The sequence below is a fragment of the Apteryx mantelli genome, chromosome 20 (assembly GCF_036417845.1).
Source record: "Apteryx mantelli isolate bAptMan1 chromosome 20, bAptMan1.hap1, whole genome shotgun sequence".
Classification (NCBI taxonomy): Eukaryota; Metazoa; Chordata; class Aves; order Apterygiformes; family Apterygidae; genus Apteryx; species Apteryx mantelli.
In genome coordinates this window covers 13,062,161-13,078,654 of record NC_089997.1, presented here as the reverse complement: position 1 = coordinate 13,078,654, position 16,494 = coordinate 13,062,161, and the positions used below count along the sequence as shown (strand labels likewise).

The 16,494-nt window shown below is 60.5% G+C and overlaps 1 protein-coding gene across 1 annotated transcript in view; it reads left to right on the top strand.

Annotated features, from left to right (window-relative positions):
- The first annotated feature begins 4,899 nt into the window (after positions 1-4,899).
- Positions 4,900-16,494, top strand: part of LOC136993803 (antigen WC1.1-like) — a 350,141-nt gene continuing 338,546 nt past the window's right edge. Inside the window, exons 1-3 of the mRNA XM_067308750.1 lie at positions 4,900-5,040; positions 5,217-5,553; positions 5,988-6,302. Coding sequence (XP_067164851.1) covers positions 4,900-5,040; positions 5,217-5,553; positions 5,988-6,302 — 793 coding nt within the window. The remainder of the gene's footprint in view (positions 5,041-5,216; positions 5,554-5,987; positions 6,303-16,494) is intronic.

The window sequence follows — 16,494 nt, the reverse complement described above, 5'->3', positions numbered from 1 at the left end:
TACAACATGCCCAAAGCTCCCCATCCCCACAGTGGGGTACAAGGGGTGACAGACCCATTTCCCCACCATGATCTGCCCTGTCCCACTGGGCTGGGCCCCACGATAATGCCCCAGAGCAGCGACCGTGACATCCGCAGTGGAGCCGTGCCTCATATATGGTCATGAAGAGCGCTGGAGAAGTTCATTGGAGGGCTGGGCTGTGTCAGAAGGGAGATAACCCCTGATAATGTCTAAAAAGGTGCCTGCTGCTTCGATTGGCTCTTCCTGCAGCTGAGCCAGCACCTGCAGATATATATTGGCCTCCCATCTTTGTTGTCCTGTGCGAGTCCCCAGGAGCTGTGTCAGGGAGTGGGGTGCATCAGGGCAGTGCTGTCAGGGCAGGAGGCTGTGGATGGAGGCAGAGGGACTCCTTGTCCGTCGGGTGCTGTGGCTGCTCCTCTGGGTGCAGCTCTGCTGGGGTAAGTGCCTGCTTTCTTGTTCCACAGCCCTGGATCCAATGGGCACCAGGGGGGTCATGGGGATCCCTCTGGAAAAGGGGTTTCATCCCAGAAAGCAGTGAGACAAGGCTCGAAGGTGCTCAAGTCCATTGACCCTGTGCTGCTCTGGGTGGGAGAAGGGTATTGGTGCTTCCAGGGCTCCTCTGCTTATGGCAGTCAGTGCCTAGGTGTGCTTATAGACACCTTGTCCTTGGGCACCCTTTGGGGATCCCTGTTCCCCCCAGTGCTGTGCCCCTGGAACTGGCGGTGGGTCAGCTGGTGACTGCAGAGCTCAGTGATCCCCAGGACACAGCCAACCCCCAGGGTGCCCAGGAGGGTTTCTGTGGTGTTCAGTGTCCTGTGGTTGGGGTGACCCCAGCCCAAGGTGGGGCAGTTTGTGCCCTGCAGAGAGAAGGGGACCAGGGCATCTGCATCCACAGCCCGGTAGAGAGGTGTCCTTCCCAGGGGCCCTGGCTGAGGGCAGGGGCTGGGCTCATCCACATGGGCAAGGAGGGAATGAGCATTGGAAGAATCTTGGGGATCCTCTTGGTGCTCCCTGGGGACATGGAAAGCCCTGTGGGAGGTGGGTGGGCTTGGGTGGTGCCCAGAGCAGGTGGTGGACAGGGGGCTGGGGTCATGGGGGACGCAGCAGTTTGGGGAGGCCTGGGGGTTTGGGGCTGTTCACAAGGTGTCATGCTGGGGAGGAGCGTGTGCCCTGTGCAGAGCCTGGCGTGGTGTCTGGGTGGGCATGGGCAGGGTGCAGGGTGTGAGGAGGTGCCGAGCGCTCTGGGGTGGGAATGGCCCAGAAGGGCTGGAGCTGGGTATCCCCCAGCCCAGCCCAGCGCAGACCGCAGGGAGAGGCCGGACCCTGACACTGCCCCTGGAACAGCCCAGAGGGGAGAGGGCTCACAGCCCCTGTGCCTGGGACTCAGCCCTGTGCAGCAGACCCTGCACAGCCGCAGCGTGGGGCCTCAGCACTCTCCTGACCATCCCCATGTCTGTGTTTGAAGGTGCTGCGGAGGTGAGGCTGGAGGCTGGAGGCAGTCGCTGTGCTGGGAGAGTGGAGGTGAAACACCAGGACCAGTGGGGGACGGTGTGTGATTTTGGCTGGGACATGAAAGATGCTGCTGTAGTTTGTAAGCAGCTGGGCTGTGGATCTGCTCTCCAAGCTCTTTCGGGTGCACCTTTTGGCCCAGGATCTGGCCAGATTTGGCGGAGCTATCTTCAGTGTAAAGGCACCGAGACTGCCCTGTCTGAGTGCGAACATGCTGACTGGAGTAAACTTTTCTGCACTCATGCTAGGGATGCTGGAGTGGTTTGTTCAGGTAAGGAGTCAGCCAGTTCCTCACCTTTGGGGTGGGTCCTGGGATCGGGGACTAACCGGGCTGTGCCCTGAAGGAGAAATGCGTGGGTACCGGAGCAGGCCCTGACATGGCTGCTCTCGCTGCCGAGCTGGGACTGTTGCTGCTGCTGTCCCTGGGGAAAGCCCCGGGTGAGCCCACCGCAGGTGCACAGACCCCGTCAGGGTCGCGGGGGCTCAGCCCACCCTCAGGCTGAACCGAAGGGGCTTTTCAGAGAGGAGAAGAGCAGGGCCTGGGGCAGAGGAGCAAGGTGACGGGCAGCACATTGCACCCCGTGCCCAGGGCCGCCCCATGAGGACCAGCCCCATGCGAGCTCGGGGCCTGGCGGCTGCGAGGCCCCTGGCTGCTCCCTCCCACATCACCGCACGCACAGGCCCTGCAGGGTCCTTGGGGCTGTCACAGCCCCGTGGGGAACGCGGCCTGTGCAGGCAGCACTGACCCGCTGTCCAGCCGCTCCTGCCGGCCCTCGGCTCCCCACGCTGCCCCGTGTCACAGGGCTTTGCCAGCACTTGCTGACCCTCATCTGCGCCTGCTTTTGCAGCGTGCGCTGGTGTCAGCCCAGGGCTGCACGCGGATCTCCTGTTCCTCTGCCCGGTCGCTGGCCATGACGTGCACAGCCCCAGCAGTGCGCTGTGGCCCTGCCTGGGGACACCTCTCCCCAGGCACGTGTTGGAGGAGACAGCTGGCCCAGACACTGACCTGGTTACAGCTGCACCATTTCTGTGCCTGGGACGTGTCTCCCCTCACAGAGACCCCAACACCCCAGGACACCCCCAGGAACAGGGAGCATTTTGGGCTGCTCTGAGGTGATTCCCCAGCCTGGCTCTGAGCTCCGCAGTGCCTGGACCTGTTTTCCTGGTCCAGGCACTGTGGTGCTGGGGGCCTGTGCTGGGCAGCGCTGGGCTCCTGGGGCAGCAGCATTTGCCTGAGCAGTGCCTGTGGCTGTGGGTCCAGGATAGACACAAGCCCTGGAGTGCGGTGTGGGTGTGAAAGGAGGTGCAGGGGGCCCTGCAGGCTTTGTGTCATCAACACCCACGGACGGCTGCTGCTGGGGTGTTCATGGGTCATTCTGGATGTGGCTGCCTTGGGAATCATGTGGGATGCAGGTATGTAACTGCTGGAAGCCTCTGGGAACTCCCTGTCATTGGTGTTTTCTCCAGGATTTGTCCAGCTGGTTGGAGGGGCCAGCCCCTGCTCAGGACGTGTGGAGATCAGAGATGGAGACCAGTGGAGAACAGTCTGTGACTCACACTTTGGTCTCAAAGCTGCTGACGTTATCTGCAGGGAGCTGCAGTGTGGCACAGTCCTGTCCATCCCTGGGGCAGCTCACTTTGGAGAGGGGGTCGGTGCCATCTGGGACGAAGAGCTGCAGTGTGTGGGGAATGAATCCCTCCTCTCCTCCTGCCCCAGGATGTCCCTCAGCAACCAGCTGCACCCACGCGAACGACGCTGGTGTCACCTGCACACGTGAGCATTCAGGGAGGAGGTGTGAAATGCCTCCTGTGAGCTGTGCGCTGTGGGGTAGGGGAGAAGGGAAGTGACTGCGCTGAGCATGGTGCGAGTGCAGGAGGGGCGGAGTCATCTGTAGTCCTGCAGTGACGAAAACGAAGGAGATGGGATTGGATCTCTGTGACATTTCCCTCTCCACTGATGGATGAGCACAAGCACAAAGGGATCCTCTCTAATTACCCTCTCTCTCCCATGCACTATATCCAGGGTTCAGGCTGGTGAATGGCAGCAGGTGTTCGGGGCGGGTGGAGATCCAGGTGCAGGGGACCTGGGGAACCCTCTGTGACTCTCGCTGGGACATAACTGACGCACACATTCTCTGTCATCACCTCAACTGTGGATTTGCCGAGTCTGTTCCCGGAGGAGGGCATTTTGGGAGAGGAACCGGCCCTGTCTGGAGAGACACCTTCCACTGCAAGGGGACCGAATCCCATTTGGGACAGTGCCCTGTGACTGCCCTGGGGGCCTCCCCATGTTCACATGACAATGATGCTGGTGTTTTTTGCTCAGGTGAGTTCAGGGAAAATGGAGGATTAACTAAACTTGCCCCTTGTGTGTGACACGACAACCCAAAACTGGGGAGCCCATGGCAATGACAAACTGAATTTCTCCCTGGAGAAACCCTGGCTTCCCATGGAGGGGTTCAAAGGGCTTTGCCTGCTCAGGTCTCTGCCTCCCCAGGGCAACTTGTTCAGGCCCTGGAGACCACCGCCAGGCCTGGGCTCCTCTGCTGCCCTCCTGCAGCACAGGCACAGGACAGGGCTGTGGGACACAGCTCCACTCAGTGCAGCTGTGAAGGACCCTCCTCTCCCTCCTGTGGCACACAGCCCCGTCCCAGACCACAGAGAGCCCTGCAGACCCTGATCCCACCGCCTGCAGGGGCTGCTGTGGGCGCGTCCAGCAGGAGCAATCCCTGAGGCCGAGCTGCAGAGCGGGGCTGGGATTTGCCCTTGCTTCTTGTCAGTATGAACCCCAAACTCATCCTGTTTTGTAAGAAAGGCCCTCGTGCTTCTGCTTCCTGCCCAGGACACAAGCTCCACATCCCTGATCTCTAGGGATGCAGAGGGGTAGGGACGTGTGGGTTCTCCCCTGGGTGTCTCAGCAGGGGCCAGTCCCAGCATGGAGATGGAGCAAGGCTTGTGCTCATCCTGTCCGTCACCCAGGCCATTGCACAGGCCAGTGCTTCCTCCTGCTGAAGCTGCTCCACATTCATCATTAAGGACATGTCTGGTGGCTCTGGGATTTGCCCTCACCTCCCATGCTTCCCCATCCCTGTCCCTTCCTGAGAAATGACATTTGTAGTCAGCAAGGTTTAGTGACTGGAGGAAAAAAAAAATTTGGAAAACTTCCATCCTCAAGTTCCTCACTGTGAGCCGGCTACAGATGGGTGAGTCCCCGGGTGTCCCAGGGCATCAGAAATGGGAGACACATGGCAGGGTGCAGGGGTCCCTGGTGTCACAGAGGGTCCAGGTCATTTTGCCTGTCTCCGAGCAGGATCCTCTGAATCCCTGCGGCTGGTGGACGGAGGGAGCCACTGTGACGGGCGAGTGGAGATGCTGCTGCACGGGACGTGGGTCAGAGTCCTGGATGACCAGTGGGATGTGAACGATGCCAGCGTGGAGTGCCGACAGCTCCAGTGCGGAGAGGCAGAGCGAGCCTACAACCCGCCAAAGCCTGAGCGAGGGACGGGCCCCGTGGGGCTGAGAAGGGTCCAGTGTGCAGGGAAGGAGACTCACCTGACCCTCTGCAACACCTCCCTGCCTGAGGCAGTGCCGGAAGGAATTGCGGAGGATGTGGGAGTGGTTTGCTCAGGTGAGTCACTGACAGTCCCCAACACACTGTGCTCCCCAGGGCTGGGAGCCGCTGACAGCTGGGGTTTCTCCCGGCTGCAGGGAGCCGGCGGGTCTGGCTGGTGAACAGGGCAGGGCGCTGTGCCGGGAGAGTGGAGATCTACTACAAGGGCACCTGGGGGACCGTCTGCGACAACTCCTGGGACCTGTCCGACGCCACCGTTGTTTGCCGCCAGCTGGGCTGTGGGGTGGCCATGGAGGCGCCCGGCTCTGCTCATTACGGGAAAGGCTCTGGGAAGATCTGGCTGGACGAGGTGAACTGCTCCGGGGGTGAAGCTGCTCTCTGGGACTGCCCTGCCGAGGCCTGGGGGCAGCACGACTGCATGCACAAAGAGGACGCAGGAGTCGTCTGCTCAGGTCTGCGTGGGGAGCAGTGGTGGGAGCCTGATGCTTGGGGAGGTAGGGATGCAGGGAGAGCAGGGCATGGCCGAGCCTGCCCCTGGCTGCCCTGAGCCCCCTTCCTGCCCCCATCCTGGGGACATCCGTGCACAGTCCTCACTGGACTGTCAGGGTTATAGGGAGAGCACAGACGTGCCCAGGGCTTAGAGGGGAGGGTAGTGCTGCACGTTGGGGACTTCTCTCTGCTCCCTTGGTGAAACAGTGACTTGCTGGCAGTGCCCTCTGCCTGTCTGAGCCCTGGGGTGTCCAGAAGAGTTCCTGCTCCTTGCAGTAAGCCTTCCTGCCCACGGATGCCATAGAATAACCGGGGGGGTTTTCAGGGATGCTTCAGGTTTCCTTCTCCTCACCCCAGGACCAGCTTGTTCCCCCCCACTTTGTGCCTTTCCTTCCAGAGTTCACGGCCCTGAGGCTGGAGAAGAGCGACGGCTGCTCTGGGCACCTGCAGGTTTTCTACAATGGGACATGGGGGAGTGTTTGCTCCAACTCAATGACTCCTGACACCATGTCCCTGGTGTGCAAAGAGCTGGGCTGTGGAGATGAAGGGTCCCTTGAAGCAGACCTGCCGTATGGCAGGATATCTGGCCCCACATGGCTGGATCATGTTGAGTGTGGGAAGATGAACAGCTCCTTTTGGCAGTGCCCCTCTGCTCCCTGGAAGCTGCAGTCATGTTATGACCAACGAGAAGAGACTCGCATCATCTGCAGTGGTAAGGCTGGAGCCACCTGGGCACAAAGGCTCACAGCAGGTCCTGCTCCCTGTTCAGGAAGGTGCAATGCAGAGAAAGAGCTTGGAGTGGCTTTTACGTTCCATTTCAGACCACTGTGCTGTCAGTGACACAAACAAGACTTCATCTCTCAGAGTGACACGTGTCCATCAGCAATAGCTGTCCTGAGTTCCCTGTGTAGCCCAAGGAGGGGCAGAGGCACCTCCAGGCAGGGTCTCCTCCAGCTCCCCTTGGACACCTCTTGGAGGTGCCTGTTGCTCTCTGTTGCCCGTAGAGAGGGCCCAGACAACCACCTTTTAGCTTGGGAAGTCCATGCAGAGCATCGTGCTCATGGCTGTGTTTTGCTGAGGGAACGGGAAGGGGGAGAGTGAAACCAGTCCTGGTGGCTGAGGGTTATGTAGGAAACAGGCAGTGTGCAGGGCACTGCTGGCAGCAGAGCTCAGAGAAGCCTGCCCTCTGGGAACATCCTTCTGCTCCTCTGCTAACCAGGGAGCCTTTGGGGGTGAGCAGCCAGGGGTAAGCCTTCAGTGCTGTGCTGTTCTACCCTGAATTACCAGGGATCCAGCTGTGTCCATGAGCAAGGAGGCACTGGGAGGTTCAAGCACAGGTCAGTCCTGCTCCTGTCCACATGACTCCCATGAAGCAGCCCCTTCACCGCAGCATTTCCTTCTGCAGGGAGACGACCAGAAGCCACTCCAGCCCCGGTGGCCAAATGCCCCAACTCTACGAACTGCACAGGTAGCTGCTCCTCCATGTGCCCTTCTCACTTGGCCAGGCTCTCCCAGCTGCCCCAGTGACACGGGGGGTTCTGCGTTTTCCAGAGATGGAGAAGATTCGTGCTGTGGGAGGAGAGGACAGGTGCTCAGGCAGAGTGGAGGTTTGGCACCGCGGCTCCTGGGGGACGGTGTGCGATGACTCCTGGGACATGAAGGATGCCGAGGTTGCCTGCAGGCAGCTGGGCTGTGGCCCTGCTGTGTCTGCCCTGGGGGAGGCTGCATTTGGGAAGGGGACAGGTCTCATCTGGCTGGAGTGGGTGGAGTGCAGAGGGACGGAGCGATCTCTCTGGGACTGCTGCACCCAGCCTGGGGACAGCGGTGCCTGCCAGCACAAGGAAGATGCTGCTGTGAATTGCTCCGGTGAGTGGCAGTGCTTCGTCCCCTTGTTCCAGGACATGTTTCCCCAGCTGTGTCCTCACAAGGCCCCTGAGCTCCTCAGAGCAAGGATGCCCCTGGGGAGGTCAGGTGTCTGGTGTCAGGTGGGGAGCAGCTGTTGTGGGGCTGGGTGTCCTCAGGCCTCTGCCCATGGGACTCCTGCAACCCCTGTAAGTGCATCCCCTGGTCTGCCAGTGCTGTCCTCCCCACGGCCCAGAGCAGAGGACCCTGGGCCTGTTATGGGGACCCAGAGAAGGACAGTTCAGATGGGACTTTAAGGGGATGTCCGTGCGCGTGCACACACACACACACACACACACACCCCTCTATCTCTCTCTCTGCTCTGCAGCTGCACCGAGGACAACAATGTCACCTCCTCGATCAGGTAACCTCCCCTCCTCCCTGGGGTTGATCTCTCTGGGGCCAGGTTGTGACCTGCAGCCCGAGGGAAGGGGCTCTGTGCTGGGGTGTGAAGCCCCAGAGAGGAGGCCCTGGGATAGGAGCGGGTGTCTTTGGGGAGGGCTGTGATTCAGCCAGCAGGGTGGGAACTGCCCTGTGACCTAACCCTGTGCCTCCACCCCCTGCTGCCATGTGTGTGTGGGGGGGTCAGGACTGGGGTGTCCCTGGACCCACACCTCCCCCAGGCCAGGGGCTGCCTCATCCATGTCCCTGCCCATGCAGATCCCATCCAGGGCCGTGCGAGGGACAGCAGGAGAATCTTGGTGCCTGTCATCATCTGCATCATTCTGGGGGCCCTGCTCTGCCTGCTGCTGGCCCTCCTGGTGGGGCAAGTGTGAAGTGCCAGGACTCAGCGCAGAGGTGGGTCCTTCCCCATCGGTCCCAGGGTGGGCGATGCCTCTTGGCAGCCCCGCGGGTGCTGTGGGGTGTCTGTGAGGGGCACAGATGGAGCTGGGGTGGGGGTGCTGCCTCCTGCCCTATTCCCTGCCCCTCCACTGTCAGGCTGTGGGACAGCAGCAACCAGGGGAGGAGAGAGTCCAGATGCAGGAGGAGATGGTGATGGGTGAGGAGAGAAATGGCAGCAAGGGGCTGGGGGAGACAGGAGCAGCAGGAGACATCTGAGGATGCTGCTGGCTGTGCTCTGGGCAGTGCTGGAGGGGAGGCTGTGGGGCAGGAGCGATGCCAGGAGGAGCCCAGGGCAGGGGGTCTCTCAGTGCGGGTGTCCGGTCCCCAGGCTGTTCTCTCTGTCCAGCCCTGCCCACCCATGGCAGGGCAGGGCCGTGTTATGGACCCATCTGGCAGAGAGCAGGGAGCTCCCCTGGGAGAGGAGCTGCGGGAGCTGCTCCAGGGTCAGACCAGGGACTGGACTCGGGGCCAAAAGGGGCATGGGACTGTCTCTGAAGGGACAGGGTGAGGGTGACGTTGTCCCAGACCATCTCCACAGGGACGTTGCTGTCACTGGGGACGTGGCAGTGGTGCCTGGCCAGAGCAGTGGGGCTGAGCTGTGGGGTCAGTGCTGGTCTGGTCTGGGGGGAAGGGCTGGGTGACCACATCGGAGTCTGGTCTCCTGTCTCCATGTCCCTGTGCCGACCCTGCCTCTGTCGCCAGGCTCCAGGAGGTCTCTGGAGCCCTTTTCTGAGGCCGTGTACCAGGAGATCGACTACAGCTTGACATGGGAGAAGCAGGCGATGTTCGGTCGCTCAGGTCGGTGTGGGTCCACTTTGGAGGGAGCATGTCTGCAGGGCCCTTTCCCCCAGCCCTGACCCAGGATGGGACCTTGGCAGCCCCCATGCCAGTGGTCCCCATAGCGCTGGGCCATGGGGTCTGTGGGGAGAGCAGCCCAGTGAGGAGCTTCCTCCCCACCAGCTCTGCCCATCCCAGCCCAGGGCACAGCTCCTCCCTGCCTGCCGGGCTGCCTCTCCAGGGTTGTACCTGGTGGGTGAGGGAAGGGGCTGTCCCAGGGCAGCTCCGAAAGGCCCTTTGAGACGGGGTTTGTCCCATGGGAGCAGGACGAGCCCCGAGCCCTCCTCCCCGTGCAGTCCCTGCTGTGTGGGTCCCCGTCCCCAGCAGTGCTGGCCATGAGCAGGGTCAGCAGGGCTCACCCCAATAACACCCGCTGCTCCTCTCGCCAGGCTCCTCTTTGGAGGGGTCCCTGACCAAGCTGCAGCCCGAGCCTGGGGACAGCGAGGAGGAGGACGGTCCTGGGTCAGCACCAGGTAATGGAGGGTGAGGCAGAGGAAGGGTTGGTCTCTCCTCCCTGTAGCTGTGTGACCAACAGCGTTGTCACTGAGTGTCACCATTGGGGTGGGGAGGAATCGCCCTCGGGAGTGACTCCAGAGCCATGCAGAGCATGTGAGGGTCTCACATGCCCGTCTGAGCTGGGTGCCTGCAGCCCTGAGCCCTGTGGGGTCGCAGTGGGACTTCCTGGGCTCAACCTGTCCCTGCCTCCGGCAGGCCCCAAGCTCACCCTGAGGCACTGACATCTCCCTGAGCACACAGGGAGTCTCCATAGCCAGATCCGGTGCAGATCCCAGCACTGCCGACCCTGTGGCTGGGCAAGAGGGATCCCCACTGCCATATGCACACTCCCACAACCCCGGGGGGAGGTGGGACGGATGCTGAGTCTCCTGTGGCCCTGCCAACACCAGTGTCTCAGCCCCTCATTCCTGCACGTCCTTCCTTCCTCCGCTCTGCAGGAGGGCTCTTCTCATTGCCACCAGCTCCCCTCTCCTTTCAGATGTCCCCGTCCTGCCCAGAGGTGACCCAGCAGACGGCTATGATGATGCCAGGGAAGTCTCTGACCCCGGGGAGGATGTTGTTCCTGGGCAGCGAGACTGGGAAGTGCCCAGGGAAGCAGAGGAGGGAAACAGGCCTGGGGAGGCTCAGAGAGGTGAGGGGGAAGTGCAGTGCTGCCGGCTCCTGGGGTGCCGTCCCCAGTGCCTGGAGAGTCACTGCATACTGAGAGCCCGACCTCCTGGGACAGGGAGGCAACCTGCGCCAGGAGTTTTCCTGGTGGGGAAACTGGGGTGGGATAAGGGGCTGGACATCTCGGGACAGTAAGAGGAGGGAGAGGAAGGGGATTTACAGCCCAGGAGGGGCACGTGCATGGGGCCAACTGCAATGCACCGGCCTTGCTGCTTCGAGAGGGGAGCCTGCACTCCTGGAGAAGTGATGGGGCCCCAGGAGCCAAGAGAGACGCCCCATCCCTGCTCCCCACAGACACGGGGTACGATGATGCTGAAGAGGCAACTCTGACACATCCCCATGAGGACACCAAGGCTGAGAGACTGGACCCTGGTGCCCAAAGGTCCCTGAGCCCAGGGCCAGGAGAGGCCTCCCCTGCCATGTGGTTGGGTGCACCCGAGACAGAAGAGAGGTCTGTGCAGCTGGGAGAGCCATGAGTGCCAGAGACCAGTCTCCCTTCTCCCACTGGCAGCAGAAAGAGCTGGGCATTTTGTCTATTTTTATTTGTCTACTTCTATGCCATGCATTGGTATTTGTTCTTATTAAAACCATTTGGGAGTTTGATCCAGAGCTGGTGCTTCCCTCCCCAGGTGTCGGGGTGTCTCCCCAAGGCTGATCAGGGAGGGCGAAGCACCAAGAACCAGCAGTGGGGAAGGGACACATCTTGGGACCAGCGGGCTCTGAGACAGGCTGTGCGCCTGCAAGTGCCCGTGGACCCTGGAGTGTGGGAATAGTGAACAGTCCAGCTGGAGGATATTCCTGCTGGCAGAGACATTTCCATCCTGCAAACCACACACAGAGCTTCCAGCCAAACTGGGTCTCTCTGCAGGGTCCCATAATGCCCCTCTGGGCAGGGAGGTCCAGTCTCCTCACCCCGGGAGTGCCCCTGCTTGCTCTTTTCCCAGGGGCTCTGCCTGGACCACCCTGGTCCCAGGCACGGATGCCACCACCGAGAGGCAGTGACAGGGTTGGTCCTGGGCTGTGGCCCCACAGCAGTGAGCCTGGAGGTGACAGCAGAGCCCTGAACACCCCAGCCAGCCCCAGAGGGGCTCATTGCCTGGGGACCATCTCCCCACAGCAGCTGGGAGGCAGCTCTGCTTCCCACTGGCCCTGCACATGGTGCAGAGCAGCTTGTTGAGGTGCCAGGGGCTGGGATTTCCCCTCCTGTGGCTCCACAGGGTCTCCCATTTCCAGGGGCTGCTCCTGGCTCCCGTGGCCCTCACGGACCCCCGAGCACTCCTGGCACAGCCCAGAGCTGGCTCCTTCCTGGCAGGGGCTGTGAGGCAGCAGGGCTCAGGGAAGCCCTGGGACGCCCCCCTGCTCCCATCCACCCCCACCCCTCTGCCCTCCCGCTGATGGGCTGCAAGGGCAGAAGAAGGAGCTGCCTCAGCTGGGGCACCAGTTTGGCTCTGTGCAGGGGAATATCCGTGTGCAGACACAGGGGACGGGAGCAGTCAGTGACAGGAGAGGACATTTCCTTCAGCAGGGTGGGAGGCAGAAGAGGGAGAGGGCAGTGGGCTGGAGAAGGGACCACCACAATATGCAGGCTCCAGCCCAAAGTCACGATTCAGCCCCCGGCCTTGGGACAGGCCCATCTCTGAGGATGCTCACAAGGGCATATTTCCATGGAGAGAAGATTTCATGTCCACTCCTAAAGCAGTTGCTGATTGGAGCTAAGAGAGGATCCCTGGTCCTAGGCCGGGTTTTAACCAACTGTGCCCCAGCACCCACAGGTGAGAAACTTCTCACACAGGAGCTGAGTGGGGAGGAGGGTTCAGCAGCTGTGCAGCATCTGGCACCCAAACTGCCCTCCCTCCTCCAGCCGGGGGGGGGGGGGGGTCTCCGCACCCTGCTGGCTCTTCCTGATGGGTTCCCCGTGCCACACACTGATGGGCAGCGGGGCTCAGACCAAGCGCACAAAAACACACTCCGCCTTCACCCTGGCTCATTTCCTTTCCTGTTCCCTACTTTTTCCCTTGCATTTTTCTCTTTCCTTCCTTTTGTCATCCCCCCACCCCACCACTTATGCACCCATCCTCCACTCATTTACCGATTTCAGCCTTGGCAGACACAGGAAAGCATGGGACCACGCCACTGCCGTCAGCTCTCCCTGCCCAGCTGCCCTAGCACAGCTCGCCTCTCCCCCGCAACGGGCACCATCAGGCCGGGAGACAAAATCAGATGTCTCTGCCCAGGGTCTGGTGCCTCTCTCAGGGAGGCAGAAGATAACGTCCCCAGCCCCAGTGCTGCCCAGCGCTGGCTCTGCTTCACAGGAGGGTTTCAGCTCTGGGTCCCAGGAGGGGCAGCTCTCCTCTGCCCTAGCAGCCAAGCAACAGCCCGGCAGTAGGGCTGTGTGAGCCCCCTCCATCTCCCCAGCCAGGGCAGGGCAAAGCTGGGCCTCCCTCCGCCCCCCCCCCCCTCCCAGCGGCAACTCAGCAGTGCTGCAAACAGCAGGACCCTGCCCTCCAGGAGAGGAGGGAGCCAGCGGCTGTCACCAGCACCCTCTCTCATGGCAGCGTTTCCCCATGTTGTGCTGGGAGCTCCTCCAGCCCCAGGACCTGCACTGACCCTCTGTGGGCAGCAGCATGTCCCAGGGGACATCTCGGCTCCTCTCCAGGATGGAGCCCTGGTGCTGGGGACCTTGCAGGATGGATCAAAATGATTCATTTGCTTCACAGGCATTCATAGACAAAGTGTTTGTTTAAAAAAAAAAAACAAAACACTAATTCCTTTGGCTCTTTTGCTTAGATAATGCTCATGTGCGGAATCCAAACCTCTTGAACAAGATTGCTTGGTTGCTGCCCAGCTGTTGATGGTATTCTCTGTCATAAGTGTCCTTGCAATAGCATCTTCACCTGGGTCAGGTGAAGTCCCTCAGGCGGGTTGTTTCAATGAATTCTGATAGTCCAGCTGACCTGTGGTCCCATGTAACCACTCCAGAACATGCACAATCCACTCCCATTGATATAGGACTATATCGGATAAATTTGAATGTCATCCTTGTATCACAGGCATAACTTCAGTTCTAAAGATCTCACCACACTGCAAAAGAAGTGACATCCTCATCCCAGTGTTGTCCCCCTTTACCTGCCTTCCCTCTCCCCTCTCCCTGAGCTCTCCTTTCAGCTCGGGGGAGTTTTCTGATGTTCTTGATGACCTCACAACACCTCCCTGCTGACCTACATGCTAATGGCCAATCCGGCTGATGCAAGGAATTGACCTCACAATAAACATCCAACACATCGCTCTAACTCATCTCTCCCTCTCCCCTCCCCTGAGCTCTCCTCTCCATGGGGAAGGTTTTCTGACCTGCTTCATGACCTCACAGTGCCTGCCAGCTTGCTGCCCAATCAGGTTGCTGCAGTAGAAGTGACCTCACAAACCAGCTTCCAGTCATGCTACATTTACATTTACCTGCCCCTACGCTCTTCAGGAGCTCTCCTCTCTCCTGGGGGCTTCCTCCTGCCCTTCATGACCTCACAGTGCCCGCCCACCCACCTGCCTGCCTGCTGCTGACCAATCAGGCTGCACTCATAGAGGTGACCTCACAGTCTCTATGCCAGCAGTGTCATGATCATCTGCCTCTCCCTCCTTCCTCCCTCCAGGCTCTCATGTCTACCTCAAGGACTTTGTCATGCCCCTGATGACCTCACATGTCCTGCCCACCTGCTGCTGGCCAATCAGCTGCTGTGAAAGGAGACACCTCACAATCAAAGCCACCAATGTCACCTTCACCTGTCCCTCCCTCCCTCCCGCTTCCTCCCAAGCTCTCCTTGCTGATGGGCAGACTCTGTGATGCTGTTGATGACCTCATAATGCTGCCTGCCCACTGCTGGCCAATCAGGGAAGTGTAATGGAAGTGACCTCACAACCAACACACCAGCCATTGTGCTCTTGCCTGCCTCTCCCTCTCCTGCTCCCACTCCCACCTCCCCAGCTGCTGAATCAGCTCCTGTCACCTGCAGTGACCCCAGTGCCTGCTCACCTGCTGCTGGCCAGGAGCTGCTGGGACAGCAGTGATTCACCAGTGATGTCCCAGCTGGCACCTCCACCTGCCTCCCCTCTCCCCTCCTGCTGAGCTCTCACCTCCTGTGGTCAGGTGCATCTGATGAGCCTGATGCCCTCACAGTGCCCGTCTGCCTGCCCAGGGCAATCCTGCTGCTGCAGCTGAAATAACCTCCCAGCCAGCATCCATTCCTCTCACCTTTGTGCATGCTACTGACTCTTGTCTCACAGGGCTGCCATCTCTCCTGAGATGCACTTGATGACCTCCCAGCTCCTGCCTGTTTGCCTACTGCTGGCCAATCAGGTTGTTGCAATAGTAGTGACATAATGATGTCATTTCACCTGGGCAGGCTTTCTGATGATCTGCCTGGGCTCTTCCCACATGGGGAACTCCACTTCCCACATGACACCCTGTCAGAGGGCAAGCCTGCAAATTCTGGAGAGGAGCAATGTACCCTGTTCCCAGCCCTTACCCTTATTGCGGGGGAATGGAGATTCAGGACAAAAGCTTCCCCTGGAGATGCTGGGGATTGAACCCAGGACCTCCTGCATGCAAAGCAGGTGCTCTTCACTGAGCTACATCCCCTAAGAGCCTGCTGAGGGGTGGGACGTACTCTTGTCCCATGATGTGCCCCTGACAAGCACAGCCCTTTGGCCCCTGGTGCCCTGAGAGCCTCAGCAGAAAGCAGTATTTGAACCCTCCTGCTGGGCCACAGGCTGGGATGAGGGAAGTTGAGATTGTCTCTCGGCTGGGACTGGTCCTGGACCAGGGCTGCATCATGGAGTGCTGCCCCTTCAACATCTCTGCAGTTGATGGGGGCAGGAGGAGACTCTTGCTGCAGGCACTGCTCCCACACTCTGGCCCTCCCAGGGAGGGTCAATGGAGAGGAGCAAACCCCTTCCCTGAGTCACCTCTGCCACCCCGTGCAGCACTCCTGTGTGTGTCACCCCTGTCTTCGATGCCAGCAGCAGGAGCAAATGGGGTGAGGGAAATGCCCTCCCCAGGGTGATGTGCCCACAGCTCCAGTTGACCCTGGGGTGTGCATTGGAAGGGCCATGAAAGCAGGCAGAGCCAATCCTGGGCAGGGAGCTGCCCACAGCCCCTCACCTAGGTATTAGGCCTCCCTCTGCACTGTTCTGCCCACCAGCACCTGGCAGTGGGCAAATGTCACTGTCCCCTTCCCTGGGGCTGGGGATGTGCCTGGGATCAGGGACATTCCCATTCCCACAGCACCGGGAACTGGACACTGGAGCTGCCCCAGGAGAGCACCAGGTGGGGGTCTCTGTGGCGCAGCAGGTAGCGCATTCAGCTGTTAACTGAAAGGTTGGTGGTTCAAGCCCACCCAGGGACGTTGCCCTGTTGGTGGGGTGCCTGGGGGATTGTGCTGCCCAGCACCCTGGGTTTTGCTCACAGTCACCATGTCCCAGCTCTGGGACAGCAGATCTGCTGCTGGCTGGGACATGCATCTTGATGTGGGACGTCCTTTCTAGACCACGGGGGATGGCCAGAGAGGCTGGAGAGCAGCACAGAGGATGTACATGTGTCCTGTTGACCCTGAGCTGAGCTGACTTGTCCCATCCCCTTGCCTGATGGGAAGGACAGAAGAGGGAAGAGTGTGAGTCAGTGCCAGGTGGTCCTGCCTGTACATCTCATTGCTGAATGGGGAGAAGGGAGGGTGCAGTGCCATGGGGCAGGGAAAGAGCCCAGCTGAGTGCCCGCTCCAGAGACTGTGTGGGGACATGGGAGCGATTCACACATCTGCCTGATGTGCAGACAGCTCTGCCAGAGATCCCCCACCCTGTGGCAGGGTCAGTCCTTCATCTACCCCAAGCACAACATTGGGGTAGAGGACAGTACTCTCCATCCAGGCTGTGCTTGATCCTTAGCCTGACTTCTTGGCTGGAGAGACGCTGAGTCTGGAGACAGAGAGGGATGTCCTGGGTCGCAGTCGCAGCTGAGCTCCTGATGGGAGAGCAGGGTTCAGCAGCAGCAAGAGCTGCCAAGATGGCCAACGCAGCATGTGGGGCTGCAGGAGCAGGGCTTCTCCCTCTGTGCAGGGACAGGGGCTGCAAAGTGCTGCAGCTGGGCTGGGCAG